General features: G+C 46.6%; 1 protein-coding gene across 2 annotated transcripts in view; it reads left to right on the plus strand.

The window, feature by feature from the left end:
* SORL1 (sortilin related receptor 1) overlaps positions 1-20663 on the plus strand; it is a 178528-nt gene that overhangs the window by 609 nt on the left and 157256 nt on the right. For both annotated transcript variants that reach the window (XM_025355834.1, XM_025355835.1), the window contains exon 2: positions 17035-17151. In XM_025355834.1, coding sequence (XP_025211619.1) covers positions 17035-17151 — 117 coding nt within the window. The remainder of the gene's footprint in view (positions 1-17034; positions 17152-20663) is intronic.

The raw sequence follows: 20663 nt of genomic DNA on the forward strand, positions 1-20663 counted from the left end.
ACGTATTCCAGGTAACTGGCCGGGTGCAGTGCGTATTACCCCAGGGTGTGTGCAGAACGCTGTAGTTTCCGGCAGGTATAGGAGGGGTGCAGCTTCATTTTACATCTGGATAAAAAACGGGCTTTCTTTAGTGTACCATCAGTTGGCAGTGGAGGCGAGCACCCTGCAGTTGCGGTACACTTACACAGAACAGCACGAGGTGGGGGTTTCCACACTTAGCATTATTAGCACAATAAGGTGGGCGAACCTGAAAGCTTGTCGACTGTCTCTGTACAGTCAGACAAGAGGTGTGTGTGCGTGTGTAAGGGCTGAATTTTTAATTTTTGATTTTTGGCTAGGGTATGAGATGCTCTCCATTCCTTCTTCCCACCCTTCAAGATACTGACTCTCCTACCCCCTTCAAGATAACTTTATTTTGGAGAGGCATACCCCTCATGGCACTTGGAGATTTGAAATGACTGCAGGAAATTTGGTGGGCATTATTATTTTATAAGTGATTTATTTCTATCCAGGCAATGGGTTTATTAGGTCATAAGTAACGTGAATTTCACTTTTATGGTCAGACTTACTGCGAGGAATTGCAGATGGAGTTTGTAGGTTAGGATCCGCACTGGCAAAATTAATTTGACCGTGTTATTGCCTCATGAGATTCCCAGTTCTGCAGTTAAGATTGACATCAGCAAAAGTATAAAGTCGGGAGGGGAGAAAAAGTAGGACCAGAGGAGGTGGTAAATACACTTGTTTTCTAGAGTCAAATTGTTTCTTTTAAAGTAGAAATTATTAATAAAAGATTACCCTGAGTTCTGCCTTTTCTCACTAATTTCACTTTAGCCATTTCTTCAGGAAATATATAGAGTTAAATGTTCAACCCTTGGATCCAGGACGAACCTTATAAACATATCACCCTATTGTGTCATTTTGTTGGTGAAGAAACTGAAGCATGGAACGGTGAAGTGACTAGTCCAAGGTCATACCGGGAAGGTGGCCTGCTCTCTAGTTTTTGTCTGCATTGTCTCAGTGACCTTTGCTTGATTGCAGTCACCCTGTCTTTATGCAGTGCTGCTTAAATACCTCTTTCCTGAAATAAAATAGATCTGGTTTAAAGGGGGAAAGGATGGTGGGGACTGGGTGGGTGCATTAGACTTCCCTCCACTATTGGCCCCTGGGCAAGAATGTGTGCCCCAGGGCATGTAACTAATGGTGGCCACAGGCTGCAGGAACCTGCATGCTCAGTTCCTCTTGGGCCCAGATCCTTGTCCCCCGTCCCCACCCCATATGACAAATATATGTATTAACAAAAATCATCAAGGTCCTTGCTCTCAACAGCGACAACAGCATGGGGCTGATGGAGGGTGGGAGGAGGAGGAGGAGTGGCCTGCTTGTTCATTGGGCCTCCCCAGTCAGCCCAGCTCTGCTGTGCTCTTGAATCAGCATTCTGGGAACTGGGAGTTGGGGGCTGGTGGGAGGCAATCCCTCCCAGTGCTCAGGTCCCCTGAAGCTGTAGTTTAGGTTGAGGAAAAAGCTTTCTGGTTTCAAAAATATGCGTACAGGTGCCATTTCTTTCTTGGGTTTGGTTTGTGAAAAGCTCCAGGGGATGTGGGGCAAGTTGGACATGAACTCTGTTCTCATTGGGAGTGACTTCCAAACCCTGGGCTTTTGAGTTTCTGGGCCAGCCAGATTGAGTCTGGTTCAGCTGAAGGATGGAGAAGTAGCAGTCGAACTCAGAATGAGGAATTCCTAACCAGAGGGTGAGGATGCAAGGGTGAGATTTTTCTTTCCTGTGGCTGCCTTCCTATGCCATTGTTGCCTCTTGCTCTGAGGTTAATAAGAAGCAGAATTAATTGGAATCTGTAAGGATTTGAGTCGGATAAAAGGAAGAACTTCCCCGTACTGGGCTTTCTGCCACAAGTTCTGTCTGGTGCAGACACTTCAGAGTGCAAGCACAGGTTGGTGACTGAAGGGATTTGAGGTGCCCTTCTTGGAACCCTGGAGTAACTGACATCTACTTGGAATGATCTTTCTAGCAAGGATGACCATTGCCTCTGTGTTTCCCTGGGGCAGACCTGGTTTCTAAGTTGTCTCTGGTGGTTATGAATAGCACCCCCTTCATTCTCAAAAGTGTCAAGATGTGACAATAAGTTATATGGTCCTACTTTTAGCCTTAAGCCAAGTTCCACTTTATACTCACCGCTTTCCCCTTCAACTTAGGTTTAAACCTAAGGAATGGTGATGTTTTCCAACAGTACTGCTTGACTTGAATGTGGTTCTATGGAGGTGCAGTGGGGTGGGGAATAGAATTTCATTCCCGCTTTTAGGAAATGTACAATTTAAGGAGAACAAGCAGATGCAGACACAGGCATGTCAGTGTACCAGGACGGGAACCAGGAAACATGGTCACAAGAAACCAGCCACAACTCTACAATGGTGTGAAAATGGGCTGTGACATGCAGCGCATGGGAGATGGAGCGATAGGGGATGGTGGGCTCAGACACTGTCCAGCTTCTTGCCCTCTGACCTTTGAGTGAGGTTAAGAGGACACTGGCAGTACAGAGCAGGGCTGGAAGCAGAAGCTGCCTGAAGGAAGCAGGCCTAGAGGCAATGTTAAGGCCACCAGCTTCAGGGGGAAGAGAAGGGAAGGCTTTCTCAGGGGAATACTTGCATCTGAGAAAGAGCCATGTCCTAGAGTCAATGTTGGTCCTTTTTCCTCTGCTTTGCTAACCTCTTGGGTAAACTAGGCTCGGTTATTTTGACCATTTTCCTCCTCAGTTTCTCTAAGGTGGGGAGATTGGCTTCTGCCATGATTAGTTAAAGGCACATTTATGAACTGAAATGTGGTTGTAGTGGTGAAAATAATTTGCTGGCAGATATCAGGACTTTTCTGCCCATGTTCAAGGCTCACGCCTGTAATCCCAGCACTGTGGGAGGCGGAGGCGGGTGGATCACCTGAGATCAGGAGTTCGAGACCAGCCTGGGCAACATGGGGAAACCCCGTCTCTACTAAAATTACAAAAATTCACCGGGCGTGGTGGCGGGCACCTGTAGTCCTGGCTACTCAAGAAGCTGAGGCAGGAGAATCGCTTGAACCTGGGAGGCGGAGGTTGCAGTGAGCCGAGATCACGCCACTGCACTCCAGCCTGGGCGACAAAGCAAGACCCCATCGAAAAAAAAAAAAAAAAAAAAAGGCAAAGTTTAGAAGTTGAGCCCTTCTTAAAAAGGCCAAGTCCAAGAAGAGAAATTCCCTGATTTATGCCACACTGAATTTCCTCCTGATTTCAAGTAAGCTCTGTCTCTCTGCACCATCATGCCTGCTTTTTCCTCTGCCTGAAATGGTCTTCCCCGACTCTCGTCCTTGCCTGGAAAGCGCTTATTCCATTCTTTAACATCCAAGGAATACCTCTTGGTATTCTCAGGCTGCGGTGGGAAGAGTTTCTTCTGAGCTTGGACGCAGCACTTGCTGCCTTGTGTTAGAATTGCTCCACTGTCTCGTTTTCCTACTTGCTCCTTAAGGGCATGGATCAAGTTCTCTTGTGTTTCCCTGGCACTTGGGAGGCCCTTAATGAGTATTTGTGGACCAGCAGCGCACCTGGAAGAAGAGAGGCCTGGAGGGTAGGAAGCAAATCCACATTATATAAAATGTATTTATAAGGAGGAATGCAGTGAACCACACATGGATAGTGAAAATGAGTTGGCTTATTTGGTAGTGAGGATGCAAGTGGCATGGCCTACAGATAGTGGAGTCCCGATTTTCCTGTGCTATCTGGGAGTTATTTTGAATGAAGAGCTTGGATTCTATTTTACAGAATCCTCCCTTTTAGGGCTATCATTCTGGTTTATGCTAATGGTATTGTTTTGGGGAAAAATCCTTTGGAATGAAGCACAAAGCCTAACAGGATTTACAGGTTTATTTTCCTTCCAACAAGCTCTCTCTTCATAATTCCTACATTTTAGAGGCCAGGCAGTATTCAGTGTCCTGATTTGGGACTGAAAATAAAGTGTCTGTTACAGCACAAGGCCCTGGGACAAAGGGCCTCCTTTGGGGGTGGAATACCGTTTAGCTTTAGATCTCTTTTGAGTAGATTCTTCCATGATACACTTGCTTGGGAAAGAATTGGCCGGTTGATTCTGAAGTTTGGATGTTTGACCTGTATGCTTCCAGAATAAGATGAGAAGGCAAAGAATTTGCTGTTTCAGGTTGGCTTCTACGTAGCTGAAGAGTTGCTTTGGGCCTTGGGTTGGCTCAATAAGGGCTGTGACCTTGAAAAACTCTTCCTGGTTCCACTTGGCATCTTTTCTTAGGGAGCTCTGTGCCCAGTCTCTGGCCACTTTTAGTTCATAAATAGCTTGCGTGGTTAGAGGCACAGAAGGTGGAGGCTTTGAGAGGTGGAAGGAATGGAGGAAAGGGGTTGGTGAGAAGAGTAAGGAGGTGGAATTTCAAGGGATGAAATAAAAAGCTATCTGATTAGGTAATGCACATTTACAAAACAAAATTTGTACAAAAGAGTATGTAGTGACAAGTAAATTTCCTTCCCTCTCGTGCCCCCTGTTCACCCAGAGCTCCTTCCCAGGTGGCATCCATTGTTATCAGTCTTTTTGTATATCTTTCCAGAAATAGTCTCTGCATGTACAACATGTATGTACATAAAATTTGAAACTTGAATTATAAGTGGCTTCCTGTTATCTGTAGTCCCTGGTATCCTGAATAATGAGATTAACTTTAGCTCTAAATTATATTTGTGATATTATGATGGTGAATTGTTAGAAAATTACCTGAAGTGTCATAATATAAAATAGATAATTACTTTTTTTCCAGGCCAGGTGAGAAAAACGTCATTCTCCTTTCACTTCAAGGGTTCTTGCAGAGCAGGAGAGCAGCCTGGTGTAGCCCTCTTATAACTTGCAGAGATGCTGGAGCACAGTTCCCTTGAGATGTGGAGTCCAGGCTTGTAAGAGCATCAGAATACAGTGATCATGGATCTTGGTTTTAATTTGTGTTCTTTCCGAGAATATTTTCTCTATGTTCTGTAAAATGAAGTTAGTGGTATGCTTCATAAATTGCTTTGAGACTGGGGATCCACAAGGCAGATCCTTATAGCAACGAACATCCCAAGGCAAAAGGTGGATGTTGTAGGAACATTTCATTGTCAGATTTTGGTCTTTTCCTCCTTAGAGATGACAGCCGTCTTTGTAGTGTCATTGTTGAATCCCAGGACACAGAGAGATGGAGCCAGCTTTGTTCCACCCACTGTAATGGAGGGACACAGGGGGCAGTCTTATCATAATCGGGAGAGCAGATAATCCAAAAAATAATCTATTTGCTTTTGCTATGTATTTATTTAGTCTTTTTAAAAAAGCATTCATTTACCTTCCTAATTAAGTTTTGCTTAGGTGAATATTAAAATGAGTTTGCATTCTCTGATCTATTGATAAGGGAAATGGCTGGCATAAATGTGTTCAGGGAGAGGCAATTTGGGGTTTAGAATTTTTGACAATAATTCAGATGCAGATAATTGAGAGTTGATAAAAATGTATTAAATGTTTTAAATGCATAAAAATGTATTAAAACCGGGGGCATTACATTGACCTTTCCTCCATTTATTTGGGTTTAAATAAATGTGATGGAAAGTAAAAGAGAGCTCACTCCATTTTTGGTTTGAATATTCAGGGATTAGTATTTCTCCAGAGGTGGTCTGGGCTGTGGGGTTGAGACATTCTCTTTGTTGATGAATGTGGGACCTTCCTATGCATTTTCTAGGTATGCCAGACTTTGTTGGCAGATGGTATAGTCAGTCTAGCCACGTACATGCAAAAATCAATTTCCCTCAATTTAAAATGGACCACAGTTAATTTCGACCTAATTTATTGGTTTATCGACCTGTGAACCCTGGGCCTTTGAAGATGTGGCATGGGCGGCCTTCAAGTACTGAAGTGGCTGATGAAGCTAAAAACCAGAAAAGGCAGGATGGGCTCCTGAGCAAGATCAAGATTTGGGTTTCCTCCTATGTTATTGTGAGTTGCTCAGTTTTTTTAAACCGTAACATGACTAATGCTTTGTGCATTTTATGGTGAGTTCCATAAAAATAGGACTGCATAACGATCACAAGTACAATAGTGTGTTAAAAAGTAATTACAAAGTTCTGTTATCCACTGGGTTTATTATAACGGTAACATCCGTGGCCATAGCACTGCTACCAGCCAAGAGCTGGAAGATCCTATCTTCCTGGTTGCATCCTGGACCCTCCGATGTGGCACTGTTCCATAGATCTTTCTGTGAGAATGATGTTCTCTATTTGTGCTGTTCACCACGTTCAGCAGTCAGATCTGGCCATTGAGCAGGTGAAATGTGGCAAGTGTGACTGAAGATTTGAAGTGTCTTTCATTTAATTTTAATGAATTTAAAGTTGAAATAGCCACATGTGGCTCTTGGCTACTGTATAGACAGCACGAGCTTTGACGAGGCCCCTTCTTCCCACCTGTAGGCAACCTCTGCTTCACCCAAGAGAGAAGTTCCTGCAAAGACCTGCTCGTGTAGGCATCGCAAACAGGGTAATAAAAGCAAGAGTGGAGGGCTCGGGTCTAGACCCCAGGTGTTGGTGGCTGCTGACTGCCAAGTTGAGTGTCAGGAGACAGTGGCCCTTCTTTCCTAGGTAGGAACTTACCAGGGGACCGTGGAGGGCCAAGTGGGTCCAGTGATTGACTCTAGGGCATGCCTCTGCACGGTTGCCTCCTTCCGTCAGTCACTTAGTCAATGAAGGCTGGCTATTCACAGGGTGAACCAAATCTCCTGGCTTCACTTCTCATCTGGCCTTATGCAAACACTGCCCTTGTGTTGGGCTTCGCTCAGGTGGAGTGCAGACCCTGCACGTTCTGTTTAGCAATGAAAGATGTAAATAGTGCCTTAACAGTGGGGCCATCTCCCTGCCCTGCCCTTTGCTTCCTGTGCTCTTGTTGACTTACCTTGATGTAGCTGGGTCTGTCTGTCTTCCCTTCAACCCTCCAGATTGGCATGAAGACAAACACTACAGGCGTGTGGTCTTCATCTTTGCATAAAAACCTCCCCCTCTTCTTGGCTGACCTTTTAACTTAGCGTGCCACTGCTGCTGCTGCTGCTGCTGCCGCAGGCTCTTAGCTTGGAGAATCAGGACCCTTCACAATGATTTATCTCCAGTCCCCTGAATTAGATTCAAAACACAGCTACGAATTCTCAGAAAGGCAGGCTGATGTGATTATATCCCAAATCTGAGTGGCTGACAAGGGCAATAAAAAGATGTACCTATATCAAATGCATTTGTGCTGTGTAGAGACTGATGTGTTGTTTATTATGTCCCCCCCTTTTTGGGGAGTTTTTAAATGAAGAAGGTAACTGATGTGACCTCTATTATTTAGAAGAGAGACTAGCCTGTTGGGTAGAAACCCTGGGCTAGGGTGAATCTTATGTGAAATAAATGTGGGCATGAATCAGTGGGTGGGCCCTCAGTTGGGATTTTAATATTTTAGGGTTACTGAGATGATTTCCTTCTGACTTTGGTGGGCTGGTGAGCTGAGGCATAGTGTCATGATTTTTTTTTTTTTTTTTTTTTTTTGAGACAGAGTCTTGCTCCGTCACCCATGCTGGAGTGCAGTGGCTCTATCTTGGCTCACTGCAACCTCTGCCTCCCGGGTTCAAGCAATTCTTGTGCCTCAGCCTCCTGAGTAGCTGGGATCACAGGTGCGTGCCACCACGCCTGGCTAATTTTTTTGTATTTTTAGTAGACACGGGGTTTCACCATATTGGCCAGGCTGGTTTCGAACTCTTGATCTCGTGATCTACCTGCCTCAGCCTCCCAAAGTGCTGGGATTACAGGTGTGAGCCACCATGCCTGGCCTTGATGAAATTTTTAACTCTTAGGAAGCCTCTGTGCCCAGAGGCATTGGAAAGGCTGGTATGAGCTGGTTGAGCCTGGAGGGCCCTGGGTTAAGAGCTACCTGGGGAGAAAGGCTAGCTTGGAAATGGTGGCTGGGAAGACTTTAATAGGTACCTGTGAGATAGCAAGCTATAGGGTTAGGGTCCCAGATAGTTAAGGACCCCTTTTCTCTATTAGCCCAGGAGACACATGCGAGACAGATCCACGTGTCTCTGCCCCAGGGACTTGGGAAGAAAGGCCAGTGCTGGCTGCCCAGGGATCTCAGCCAAGGAGCCCGAGATGGCAGGGAGTGAGGACACAGCAGAATGGGGTGAGTGTCCTGTGAAACCGGGAGTATTTGGAAGGACTTGCATGTTTTAAATCTGTGCTCAATTAATTGAGTAACCTGAGACTCTGTACCTATGACTTACCTCATCTTTGTATATTTCGTTCCCTGAAATTCTCTCACTGAGTGGTTAAAAAAAAATCTGCAGCTAACTGTGCACGTGGTTTGCTGAATTTGGCAAGGTGTGCTGTTGGTGGTGGTGGTGATGGGTGGGGTGGGGGTGGCGACGGTTACTGCAGAAACAAGGCCTTCAATCTCTAGAGGAGAGAAATGAAGGAGTGGATGTGGAAGTTGGCTAGAGGTGAAAGAGCTATCTAAACAGAGCTGGGGGAGTTTAGCTAGCAGATCAGAGCCTGTGGGACGTCCGCCTGTTGCCTCACCTCCTGGTAGCCCAGAGGGCATCTCATATTACTGAGAAATTGGCAGAGCCATTGGGTTTAATGCACTCCCCCTTCTCCATTAGTCTTGTTTATAGCTTCTCTCACAGGGTGGTGAAGAAGCCACTGGTAGGGTATAGAGGCCTTCAGTTCTGGGTTGTAATGTTTAAATGCTTTTCTCTTGGGGTTAGGAAAGTGCTAGAAAACAGTGTCACCTCTGGGCTGGAGCCTTGGGACCTGGAGGTTGGGTTTCCCCAGGTTTCGGAGTTTGGCTGGGAATCAAGGAGAAAACTGCCTGTGAGTTTCAGTTAGGCGGGAGCTCCTAGCTTGACTCAGGCGTGCAGCATTTTGTCATTTTATATATGTCATCGCTTGCTCTTAGGCCTTACGCTAATGTTAATGTTTTATGTGGAGCCGTTTTGTGAGAAATGGCTTATTTTGGTTGAGAGGCATTTGGTAATGAAAAGAAATGATGTTTTAGTGCGTCGGAGTTTATGAAATGACATCCATGGGTTGCATCTCATTTGATTCTTACGACAATCTTGAAAAATGGGGAAGATAAGAATGATTATTCATCTCATTTCAGAGATGAGTATCTTGAGGCTCGAAAAGGTGAAGTGACTTACCCATAGTTAAGACAGGTGGTAAACCGGAGAGATCAAGACTCAAACCAACCTGCTAACTTGTTTCAGATTTACGCGGACACATTTGTCTATCCTAACTAATCTAGTGAAATTTTTGATCTCAGGCGGGGATCCACAGCTTTTTTGCAGTGCTTTTTTTCTCCACCTTTAAAACCTGGAGATCTCATATAATTCCACTTTCTCCTGGCCACACTGATCTTGTAATTTTTCAAACACAGCAAGTATCAAGGCCCTTCTCATTCCTGGCTTTTGCTCTGCCCTGCCTTAGGTCTGGGTCTCTGTTCTCTGCCTCACTTCTCCATCCCCTTTTCCCTAACTCCTCCCTCTTCATCCTTATGGTGTCAGTACATAGGTCAGGTTTTCCGTGAAGCCTCACTGTCTCCTCAACATGAGGTTAGGTCCCCTGTGTAACAACAGTAATTCAATCATCATTCCTGGAATTCATTGTTTAATGCGTGTTTTCCCTACTAGAGTCAGAGATGTGAGGCAGGACCTAGAAGCGTGTTATTTTTCTTTCTTTTTTATTTTTTGAGACAGGGTCTAGCTCTGTCGCCCAGGCTGCCATTGTTGAGTAGAAACCCTGGGGGAAGATGGCCAGGGTGAATCTTATGTGAAATAAATGTGGGGGTGAATCAATGGGTGGGCCCTCATGCAGTGGCATGATCATAGCTCACTGCAGCCTCGACCTCTTGGGCACAAGCGATCCTCCCACCTCAGATTCCCTAGTAGCTGGGACTACGGGCATGCGCCACCATGCCTGTCTAATTTTTGTATTTTTTGTAGAGATGGGGTTTTGCCATGTTGCCTAGGCTGGTTTCGAACTCCTGGGCTCAAGGAATCTGCCTGCCTTGGCCTCCCAAAGTGCTGGGATTACAGATGTGAGTCTGCCATTTTACTAACACCTAGTATAGCATCTGGTATATGGTAAGTGCTTGATAAATACTTATTGACTGAACAAGGTGAGAGGCTATTTATAGTGAGCTGCAGAGGGAAAGTCGGGGGTCTGGAACCATCCTGAAGAGCTGTGAGAAATGGCTTTGGGCTCACAGCGGAATCCTCACATAAGGCAAGTCCTGGCTTAGGGTATGCAGTCTGGAGGGGGTGCTTGCTGTGCTCGCTCTGACTGTGTTTCCTGCACTGGGGCCCTGTGTTTTAAGGCAGTGAGGACCACCACATTGCCTTAAAGTCTGTCTCTGAGCTTAATCTCATTTGCAAAATGTAGCATTTGGTTTAGATGTTCTCTGAGATTCTTTCTGGCTTTGATATTTTCCTCATTTTTTTTTTTCTTTTTTTACCAACTGGTAAATTAAGGGGTGATATTATGTTCATGAGAAAGAGAATTTTCCACGGTTTCTTTTTAGTAGGGAGCCCCTCCCAAAACAGCAAAGCACATTCGCTCATTGACAAAGTGGGTTCACCAGGACAGAGTGGCACACAGAGGTAAACGGTACATAGGTTCTCCCTGCCAAGGATCAATCAGAAAGGGAAATAAGTTCTCTAAACTGATATTCTAAGGCAGTGAGATTATGATTATCATCCTTTTAGCAAAGAGAAAGGAAAGGGCATGTGTGTATTTTTCTCTGTAGAGTGGTCATGGCTCCAGTGAAGGAGATAGTAGTGAATGCTAAGTTCTAGTCCAAGGTCACTCTCCGTGTTTCCTCATCTGGAAAATGGGCAGCCTGAATTCATCAGCAAAGTAGTTCAGGAGTTCTGTGGGTGAAGCATCTTGAGCAAACTCAAAAGTCAAGTGAGTGAGCTGAGATTCCATGAACTGGGCCTCTCTTCCGGGCGTGCTTGTAAACTAGATTTCAGCTCTTCTTCTGAGGTGAGGAGTCCAGGGAGGATAATCAGCTTGCTAAATATAGTGAGAACACAGTCTTGAAAGGGGACAGTGAGAGGCAATTTGCATACCTAGCATTTAGGCCGTGCAAAGGGACGGTTTGGGAAAACCTTGTTCTCCTTGGACCTCAGGAGGCTGTCTCTGGCTTCCTCAGTTTTGTCGTATAGTTCGGGGAGTGCCTGGCTCCTTCTGTCCTCACAGTTGAAGGACAGGATATTTGTTTTATGCTATATTGTAGAATTTTAAAAATGCCTCTTTGTATTCCACTGCTAGTGAAGCAGAGAAATGAATCAGACTGCCTTGTTTGTCCTCCTCGTACCGTGTTCTGGGAGGAAGCTGTGTAGGAGTTGTGAGGACTGCAAGCTGTGGGAGTCTAGGACATCCTGATCTTTGGGTTTGACCAATCTGAAAGAGGAGATGTAGAGAAGGGTACCTGTGACCCATTCTATTCAGGGGACCCACCTTCTGCATAAGGCTCAACAACTATGCAGATGTTGGTGGTTTTATAGGAAACTTCTTATCATTGGCTTAGACTTGCAACCCTAACTTTCCCCAGAAGTGCTCTGTGTGAGCTCACAGTTAAGAAATGATTAAAGAGCCTAAAGGGTGCCTGGCACCTAGCAGACCTCAGTGCCTACTTCATCCACAAGTGAACGCATGAGTAATCAGTCCCTTCATCCAAGCCATTGACTTCCTCCCCTCTACTTGTAACAACCCAGAACTTGAGGACCGGGTGGTAGCAGGTCCTTCCCCTTACTCTGAATAACAGGAGGTGAATCATTTCACCTCTCTGGGTTGCCAGGGCACGCGGGGGGCTGAGGGACAACATGTGTGGGGTGATATGGACTTGTTTGATGAAGATGCTGAGGCGAGTCAAGGTGTGGGTGGCATCCACTGTTGTGAACTGGCGGTGGATACTAGCCTTGGGCCTGCAGCCGTTTCTCCAGCTGGGGACAGGGAGGCCCGTGCGGATGCTGTGGCTCTGCAGATGCCACTGACAGCACTTTGAAGGATTGGTTTGGCCAGAGACCCAGTCCCCAGCCTGCCTCCTGTATGACTCATTCTAGCTGCATATTTTGGTAGCATGAGGGCTCGAGATGAGATAAAAGGAGCACTTCTTAAGAGTGGAAGCTCCTCGGTTCTTGATTAGCACTTGAGAAATATAATGTTCTCTGCAGGTCCTAGAGGCCTTAAAAACATTTAGGTGTATTTCACATTATATAAAATTAGCCATTTTAAAGTGAACAGTTCAGTGGATTTAATATCATCACGATGTTGTGCCACTACGATTTCCAAAACATTTCCATTGCTCTGAAATGAAACTCCTTACCCATTAAGCAGCGATTCCCTCCTCTCCAATCTGCCAGCCCCTGGTAACCACTCATCTGCTTTCTGTCCCTATGGATTTACCTATTCGAGACATTTCATATAAATGGTGTCATGCAATATGTGATCTTTTGTATCTGGCTTCTTTCACTTAGCATATTGTTTGTGAGGTTCATCCACACTGTAGCATATATCATCAGTGTGTCCTAGAGTCTTAATGACCATCCCAAATCCCCATAAAATGGTATATCTTTCTAGTTACCGTCATTTAGTTCCAGCTCCTGCTGGGAGGCAGGGGAATCAACTAGATTCATTGTTTCCCAAAGAAGCTGCCTTAGAAATACCCGGGGTTGGAGTGTGTCTTCTTTTTTTTTTTTGAGACGGAGTCTCTCTGTCACCCAGGCTGGAGTGCAGTGTCATGATCTCGGCTTACTGCAACCTCTGCCTTCCGGATTCAAGCAGTTCTCCTGTCTCAGCTTCCCGAGTAGCTGGGACTACAGGCCCTTGCCACCATGCCTGGCTAATTTTTTGTATTTTTAGTAGAGACAGGGTTTCGCTGTGTTAGCCAGGATGGTCTCCATCACCTGACCTCGTGATCCACCTGCCTTGGCCTCCCAGAGTGCTGGGATTACAGGCATGAGCCGCCACACCCGGCTGGGTGTGTCTTTTAAAAAAGATTGATTCCTGGGCTCCAGGCAGAGGGTGACAGAGCCGGTAGGCGTGGAGTGGGGCCTCTCAGGTGATTCTGACCTTTGGTGGGGCATGGGACCCCCCTAGGCCAGGTGATCTTGGGGGGGTGGGGTGGGGGGAGTTATCTTGACTCTTAATGACCTGCCAATGAGCCAGATGCTGTTTGTTGTTTATGATGCAGTTTGTGTGTTCAGAAGTTTCTGTGGCCTGTAATTTTTCTCTGTTTGCTTTCTGAGGGGAGGCACTCAGCCCCTCCCTGCTGCCTTAACAGTTCCAATTAATTGCGTCTCATTTATCAAGCTCCAGCTATGCCCTGTGAGCTAGAGAGGGGAGAGGGAAGGTTGTTCACACCCCGGGGTTGTGGTTACAGCTGATTGCGCGTCAAGGTTATGTTCCTGGGAAGGCCACCCTCCCACCCACTCCCAGGCCAGTGTCTTCTGGGTGTGGGACCTGCGTGGGGGATTGGTGATGGAAAAAGGCTTGCGGAGGAAGGGGGACATCACGGGGAGATCCTTGGGGATGGATGGAAAAGGAACCAAACAAACTGGAAGCCACTGGTTAAGTAAAGGGATCTAAGGACTTGTAGGTTGTTTTTGATTGCTGGGGGCTGCCCTGGGCTGCTGGTGTCTTGGCCACATGCCATGGAGAGCCAGCCGGGAAAAGCCTGCTTTGATGACTTCTTTTCTTTCCCTTGGGGGTGAGGATGGGGGCACGGTGGAGACAGAGGAGGAAGGTGAGGCCGGAGGGCAGAATGCATGTCTTGGTGATAATAAAATTTACTTCCCGCCAGCCTGCCTGCTGGCTCCCCTGTGCTGCGCGCATCATTCCTGATTCCTACGACTAGGTCTGCTGTGGGGGGATGGGCACCTGGGCTGCCTTGGGGATCAGCTGTGACTCACCAGGGAGTTATTCTCATGACCAGGATGTGCCTGACATCTCCCCAAGCGAAGGAGCTGAGCTGTTCCTGCGAGTGCCTGGTGGCCCTCGTACAAGTCATTTCTTGCCAGGGATTTTATCCCCCTACTGGGCTGCCCCTTTTCAGTCTGCTCTTATGAGTAAAAGGCACATCTAATAAAAAAGGCTTTTCTAGAACAAAAAAGAGAAAGAAACAAAGAAAGAAACAAACAGGTGTTGTACCAGGCTTGCCTTCTAGAGGTTTTCTTTGTAGAAAAGCCCTTGGATGTTTTGAGGCTTGCCCTTGGTGCTCTTCTCACCTTTCACCGGCCTTGGGATTGGTGAGGAGGTCTCCTGTCCTCTGAGTAGATCGATTTCAGCAAGTTGTCTTCAGACCTTTTGCCCTCTCTGATCACTGAAAGCTTTGCAACCTACTCAAAGCATTATCTGAGTGTTACCTGCCCGAGGGAGCATTTTGACGTCATCTTTAAGGATGCCCAAGTTGAATATTTGAGGACTTTTTATCCCAGACCCCAGGGGAACATGGGTGATTTTTTTTCTAGGTTCCTAGTCCTTTATTTTATTGACATTTGCATAGTTTTCTATCCCCACTCTGGTTCAAGAGTGCAGATGTTTTGGGAGGGGAGGAAACCTTTACCTGGGTTTCCCAGGCACCTGTGTTGTGAGTTTCTGATCTCCAGATGCATCCAGAGGATTGGGCTGGAAAGAGAGAGGAGGAAAAGCGAAGGCTTCAGTGACTGGAGGAGATTCCTTTAGCTGCTTTCTCTTTGTAGCATTCTGGGTTAAATAATTTATTTACTTCTATTTCTTATTTGCACTTCTCAGTTAGTGCTTGCCTGGACTTATCTATCTGGGAATGAGAAGAGACATTTTGGAAGGACGTATTTTCCTAGGTCCTTCTCTTTAAAGTAAGAGTTTAAAAGTAAAATTTTCAAATTTTTTCAAAAAGAGTTTGATCCTGGATCAAATTAAATGCAGGTATTTAAAACCCCAAGTAGCATCGTTAAGGATTAGCTGCTGTGTCCTTCTGCCAGCCAAGTATGTGGTACAGGTGTTTCTCTTCTCCCTGATAACATCTGAGAGCACCTCTAGGAGTGGGTGGGGAAAGTTCGAAAGTGCTGGGGAGAGGAAGCTAGAGAAGGAGAAAGGAGCTGTGGGTTTTCTGCTGCAGAGCCTTGGTGAGAAGACAGCTTGGAGGGCAGGTTGGCCAAGGCTTGAACTGTCTTCAGTCTAAGCCTTACTCATGGGTGGGGTGGACTGTGTGGGCTGGAGTCCCAGAAGCTTGATTTCCTTCCATGTGTGCCTGAGACAGCTGAGGTTGAGGAGGCTGGTGGAATGGGCTTCTCTCAGACATCGCTCAGCAGGAGAGGCAGCCTGTGCTCCTGGTTTCAGGGTGTTGTCCTGCTTCTGAGTGTTGGACCCCCTCTCAGTATTTTTTTTTGAGACTGAGTCTCGCTCTGTCGCCCAGATTGGAGTGTGGTGGCTCGATCTCGGCTCACTGCAACCTCCGCCTCCTGGGCTCAAGCGATTCTTCTGCCTCAGCCTCCCGAGTAGCTGGGACTACAGGTGCCTGCCACCATGCCTGGCTAATTTTTGTATTTTTAGTAGAGACGGGGTTTCACCGTATTGTCCAGGTGAGTCTTGAACTCCTGACCTCAGGTGATCTGCCCACCTTGGCCTCCCAAAGTGCTGGGATTACAGCTGTGAGCCACTGAGCCTGACCAGCCCTCAGAATTATTGTTATTCCTGTCATGACTTTGCTTTCCACAGAGTGGGTGGAATGTATGGTTCAGGTGTTCAAATGCCAGTCCTCAGACAGGTGTCCAACAGCCAACGGTGAAGTAAGAAAATAAAAGCAATGTAGTTTTCCATACAGCGAAACAACCGTTCTTTATTCTGAGATGGCATCCTCCCTCAGTTTTCAGTGTTAATACATCTTTAAAAAAAAATGACAGCGACTCTAGATAGTGGTCAAATTGCCCTGTAAGGTGAGCTGCATAACAGACAAATCCCACAGGCTCGGCGGTGTGGCTGAGTTGAGGCTCCGGGTTATGAGAAGTTCAGGATGAATGCTACTGATTAGCGGAGGTCTTTTCCTTGGGGATGCAGGCTCCTTCTGTCTTCGGCTCTGCCCTCCTCTGGGGCTTTGGAGTCCTCTGAATGCGGCCTGTGGGTGGGGAAAGAAAACAGGACTGGATGGGGACCAGGCTGATAGTGGCCCTGATGACTTGTCTCACATTCCACCTGCTGGAACTCAGTCCCAGGCCACACCTTCTGCCCCACAGCCTGGACCAGAGTCTGCAGTGTCCTCAGGAAGCAGAGGAAAGAGATTGACAGAATAGCTAGTCCTGTTTTTGTGACGTCCTTACTTGGCGGAATAGAAGTTGCCAACCAGTTCTCTGTTGGCCTTCCTCATTTTTATTTCATTGGTTTACAAAATCTAAAAGTCTGAGAACTAAAATATTTCCTTATTTGAGACACTTCAAAAGCGATTTTGAGAAGCTTCACAATGCTACTTCTCTCATTTCTCATTACCAGCTGAAAGTGAATGACGGTACCACCGAGCCAGAGAAAACATAGTCTGAAAAGAAGTTTGAAAAGCATGTGGTCTTTCTGGCCCATGAATTTTTTCTGAGGAAGGGCAGTGTTTCCATGCTTTGGTTTAAAATCTTACCAGTGCATGTCATACATGGAGTAAGGATCAGAGTAACCCGAGATTGGTATCATAAAGGATGAAAATAATCAAAGGAATTGGTTATGCCAATGAGAGCCCAAGAAGCCTTTCTACAAAATCTGTTTACATCCAAAATAGCAGGGGACTCATATTTCTTTGTGGGGAAGCTGAGTGTGACAGAATATGCATGAGGTGGGAGGGGAAGAGGCCCCCTTGGCCCAAATGCTTTAGATGTCAGAATCTTAATCGTTTCTGCTTGACAAAGGAGGAGGGAGTCTTGATTTAGAATGTTTGTGGCCATCACTTATTATGGATCCTAATTCCTATATTGATTTCTTTCAGGTTAGTCTGAATGATTCCCACAATCAGATGGTGGTGCACTGGGCCGGAGAGAAAAGCAACGTGATCGTGGCCTTGGCCCGAGATAGCCTGGCGTTGACGAGGCCCAAGAGCAGCGATGTAAGTATTGTGTTGGCTCTGGGCACACCTTGATGCCATCAACATGCCCTTCTCTGATCTACTGGGATTATCATACCAGAAAAAGTAGTGGGTAATTGGAACATGGAAGGAATGAATTGTATGACAGAGAAAATAATCTACAAAATGATATATCCCTTGTTTGCTGAACACAGGGAGTTGCAGTCAGTGTTGCAAACAGATCCATGCAATGTGTAATTACCTTTGGGAAGTAATAGCGTATGGACTGGATTGTTGCATCTGCCCGAGAAAATACCAGAGTGCCTTCCTGGGCAGACCTGCCTGCCCGCAGCTGAGCCAGATGGAATCAAATTGGCCTTTCCCATATGCTGGTTTCTTCTAACCCATTGTAGTGGGATGAGCTGTTGAAACTGATTCTCTAATATTCTTAATTTCTGTAGCTGGGTATTTATGATGTTTAGTAGGTTAGGTACTTTGAAGACACAAGATGCCAAGGGTTACAAACTCAAAGGCCTATGGGAGGCCAGGCAGGTAAAAGATAGGAGTGAAACCCCTTCAAGTTTACAACACTCTTTTTTTTTTTGGAGTTGGGATCTGACTCTGTTGCCCAGGTTGGGGTACAGTAGTGTGATCTTGGCTCACTGCAACCTTCGCCTCCTGGGCTCAAGCCATCTTCCCACCCATTCAGCCTCCCGAGTAGCAGGAACTACAGGTGCACACCAGCATGGCTGGCTAATTTTTGTACTTATATATATTTTTTGGTAGGGATGGAGTTTATGCCATGTTGCCTAGGCTGGTCTTGAACCCCTGGGCTCAAACGATCCGCCTGCCTCGGCCTCCCAAATTGTTGAGACTACAGGTGTGAGCCACCATGCCTGGCCATAACAACTCTACCTCCTCAAAGAAATATGGTTTCTCCCATTTTTCTTGAAGTCTGTGGCCTTCTTGGACAATATATGTCATTTCTACTTTTGATGGAGATGCAGATTCAAGAAGCATTCTCCCGTATCTAAATTTGAACGTAGTAATGGATACTCGGTTCCCGTGTTGGAGAGACGTGGGGAAGGGGAAGGGCCTTTGAGGACCTGGAGAAGCATGCTTCTGAGGAGCGTTGCTCATCAGCTGCAGGCTCTGGTTGCCGTGCAGAATGCAGGGCCCAGTGTTGCCAGATCTTCTGGTTTTCCAGAGGAACCCTGAGGTCTGGAGTTTCATGTGAAAACTGCTGAGTCTTACAAGTTGGCAGCCAGTGTATAGTTTCTACAAACACCGCGCGAGCCAAGTAAAACACACGTAAGGGCCAAAGCTGGCCCCACGGCTGGTCCCAGGTCTGCGGCCTGTGCTCCGGATTCCTCCTTGTGGGAAAAAAGGAGCAGACCCTGCCTCAACCTGGGATCCGATGCTGTGGCAGTGCGAGGCTGTGGATGGAACACCATGCTTTACAGCTTCGGTCACCCTGCATTCTGGCTGGGGGAACCTTCTGATGAATTTGCCAGCACTTTCACATCAGCCTTAGGGATACATTTATAATTCTTGGATGCGGATTTGGTCTCTGCGAGGTGCCTCTCTGTGTATCCGCCGTCTGGGTTGGGTGTGTTGAGAAGCAGGCGATGGGAAGTTGTCTCAGGGGACTGTTTCCAGGGAGTTGAATGAGGGCAGCCACAGACAGGGGAGACAGAAGGGCTGGCTGTCAGGATGCATGGATTTGCCCAGGGTGGGTTCTGAGCCGTGTGTGTGGGAGACCACCGCTGCTGAAGGCCAGTCTGGGTGTAGTGCTCTGGGACAGGGCTAGACTTGTTTGGGGCAATGACTTTGGCCCGTTTATAAATGTGATTAGGTTTTGCAGGTTACAGCTGTGGCCACCACAGACAGCTGTGTCTGAATGCCTTTGGTGGCTGGGTGTGGTGGCCTGCTCCTGTAGCCCCAGCTACTCAGCAGGCTAAGGCGGGAGGATCCTTTGAGCCAAGGAGTTTGAAGCTGCGGTGACCTATCGTCGTGCCACTGTACTTCAGCCTGAGTGACAGCGAGACCCTCTCTCTAGAAAAAATAAAACAAAAAATAGAAAAGAATGCCTTTGGGCCTGTGAAACTCTTCATAGGCACCTGTGTGTAGCCACTGCCCATGGGCATCCCTCCTGGGCACAGGAGATAGATGTACTGTGCTGTATTGTGTTGAGAAATCCTTCTTGGAATTTTTATGCATTTTAAAAAACTCTTAATCCAGACAACATTTTTTTGTGAGGTAGGTAAAGGCCTTAAGCATTGTTTTACAGTTTTGCTGGACAAACAGGAGCCAAGAGTTGTAAAGAGACTTGCATGAGGTCACTCAGCGTGTCAGTGGGAAAGTTGGGGCTGATGAGACTCAAGGCCCAGTCATGTGCTTAGTGTGCAAAGATGTGGTGTTAGTAAGGTGACCAACTTGTCTGGGTTTTAGCACTGAAAGCCCCACATCCTGGGATCCTCCCTTAGTTCTGAGTGAACCAGGATGGTTTGTCACCTGAGTATTGCCAGTCGATTGAAACCCAACTCTTGCTCTCTCTGTATATCTAGGTGTGTCTGACTAACAGCCCATTGAACATTTGAAGTGGGATACACTATTGTGGAATGAAATGGGAGATAGAGCCGAGGTAGACAGATCACCTGAGGTCGGGAGTTAGAGACCAGCCTGACCAACATGGAGAAACCCTATCTCTACTAAAAATGCAAAATTAGCTGGGCTTGGTGGTGCATGCCTGTAATTCCAGCTACTCGGGAAGCTGAGGCAGGAGAATCACCTGAACCTGGGAGGTGGAGGTTGCGGTGAGCTGAGATTGCACCGTTGCACTCCAGCCTGAGCAAGAAGAGTGAAAACTCTGTCTCAAAGAAATGGGAGATAGATTAAATGGGAAGGAAACGCAATGGCCAGAGTTAATAAGTAGGGTTGGCAGAAATGGCCTTCCTCTGTATACAAACTGTGTTAAAGGATTGTCAGATGCAACTGAGATGCCTGATGTAAAAAGTTAATGTGAAAAGAATGATGACTCAGAGGCAGGAGTTGGGGTAATAACAATCCAAATTCTCTTTGAAGAAGACTGAGCTTGGTTTGTAAGGTCCCATCAGCAGTCCAGAAGGGAAAGAACCTAAACAAATCAGGAACTGTGTGGGTGTTGGTGAGCAGCCAAGGTCATGCATATTCAGTATCTAAAAAGGAATGGCTCTGGAAGCTGGAATCCAGAAAGCCTTGCTCTTAAACAGGGGGGGAAAAATGAATCATTTTCCACTGATGAAGTTGAAGCCAGTGTGGTTCCATGAAGAGAACGGCTCCTGCAGGACCCGTCTGTCCCGTGATAAATCGACAAAAGAAACAATACATGTTTATCTCAACTTTTCCTAACTCTTTGTTTCTGCTCTCTCATGATGTATTTTACAAAGTACTAGGTTTACAAAGTGCTCAGGTGCAACATAATTGGCTGAAGAGCTGTCCAGTGGTACAGTCCACCAGAAGATCAGAATCAACCAGGGGCTGGGTGAGGTGTGGCTCACACCTGTAATCCTAGC

The sequence above is a fragment of the Theropithecus gelada genome, chromosome 14, assembly GCF_003255815.1.
Source record: "Theropithecus gelada isolate Dixy chromosome 14, Tgel_1.0, whole genome shotgun sequence".
Classification (NCBI taxonomy): domain Eukaryota; kingdom Metazoa; phylum Chordata; class Mammalia; order Primates; family Cercopithecidae; genus Theropithecus; species Theropithecus gelada.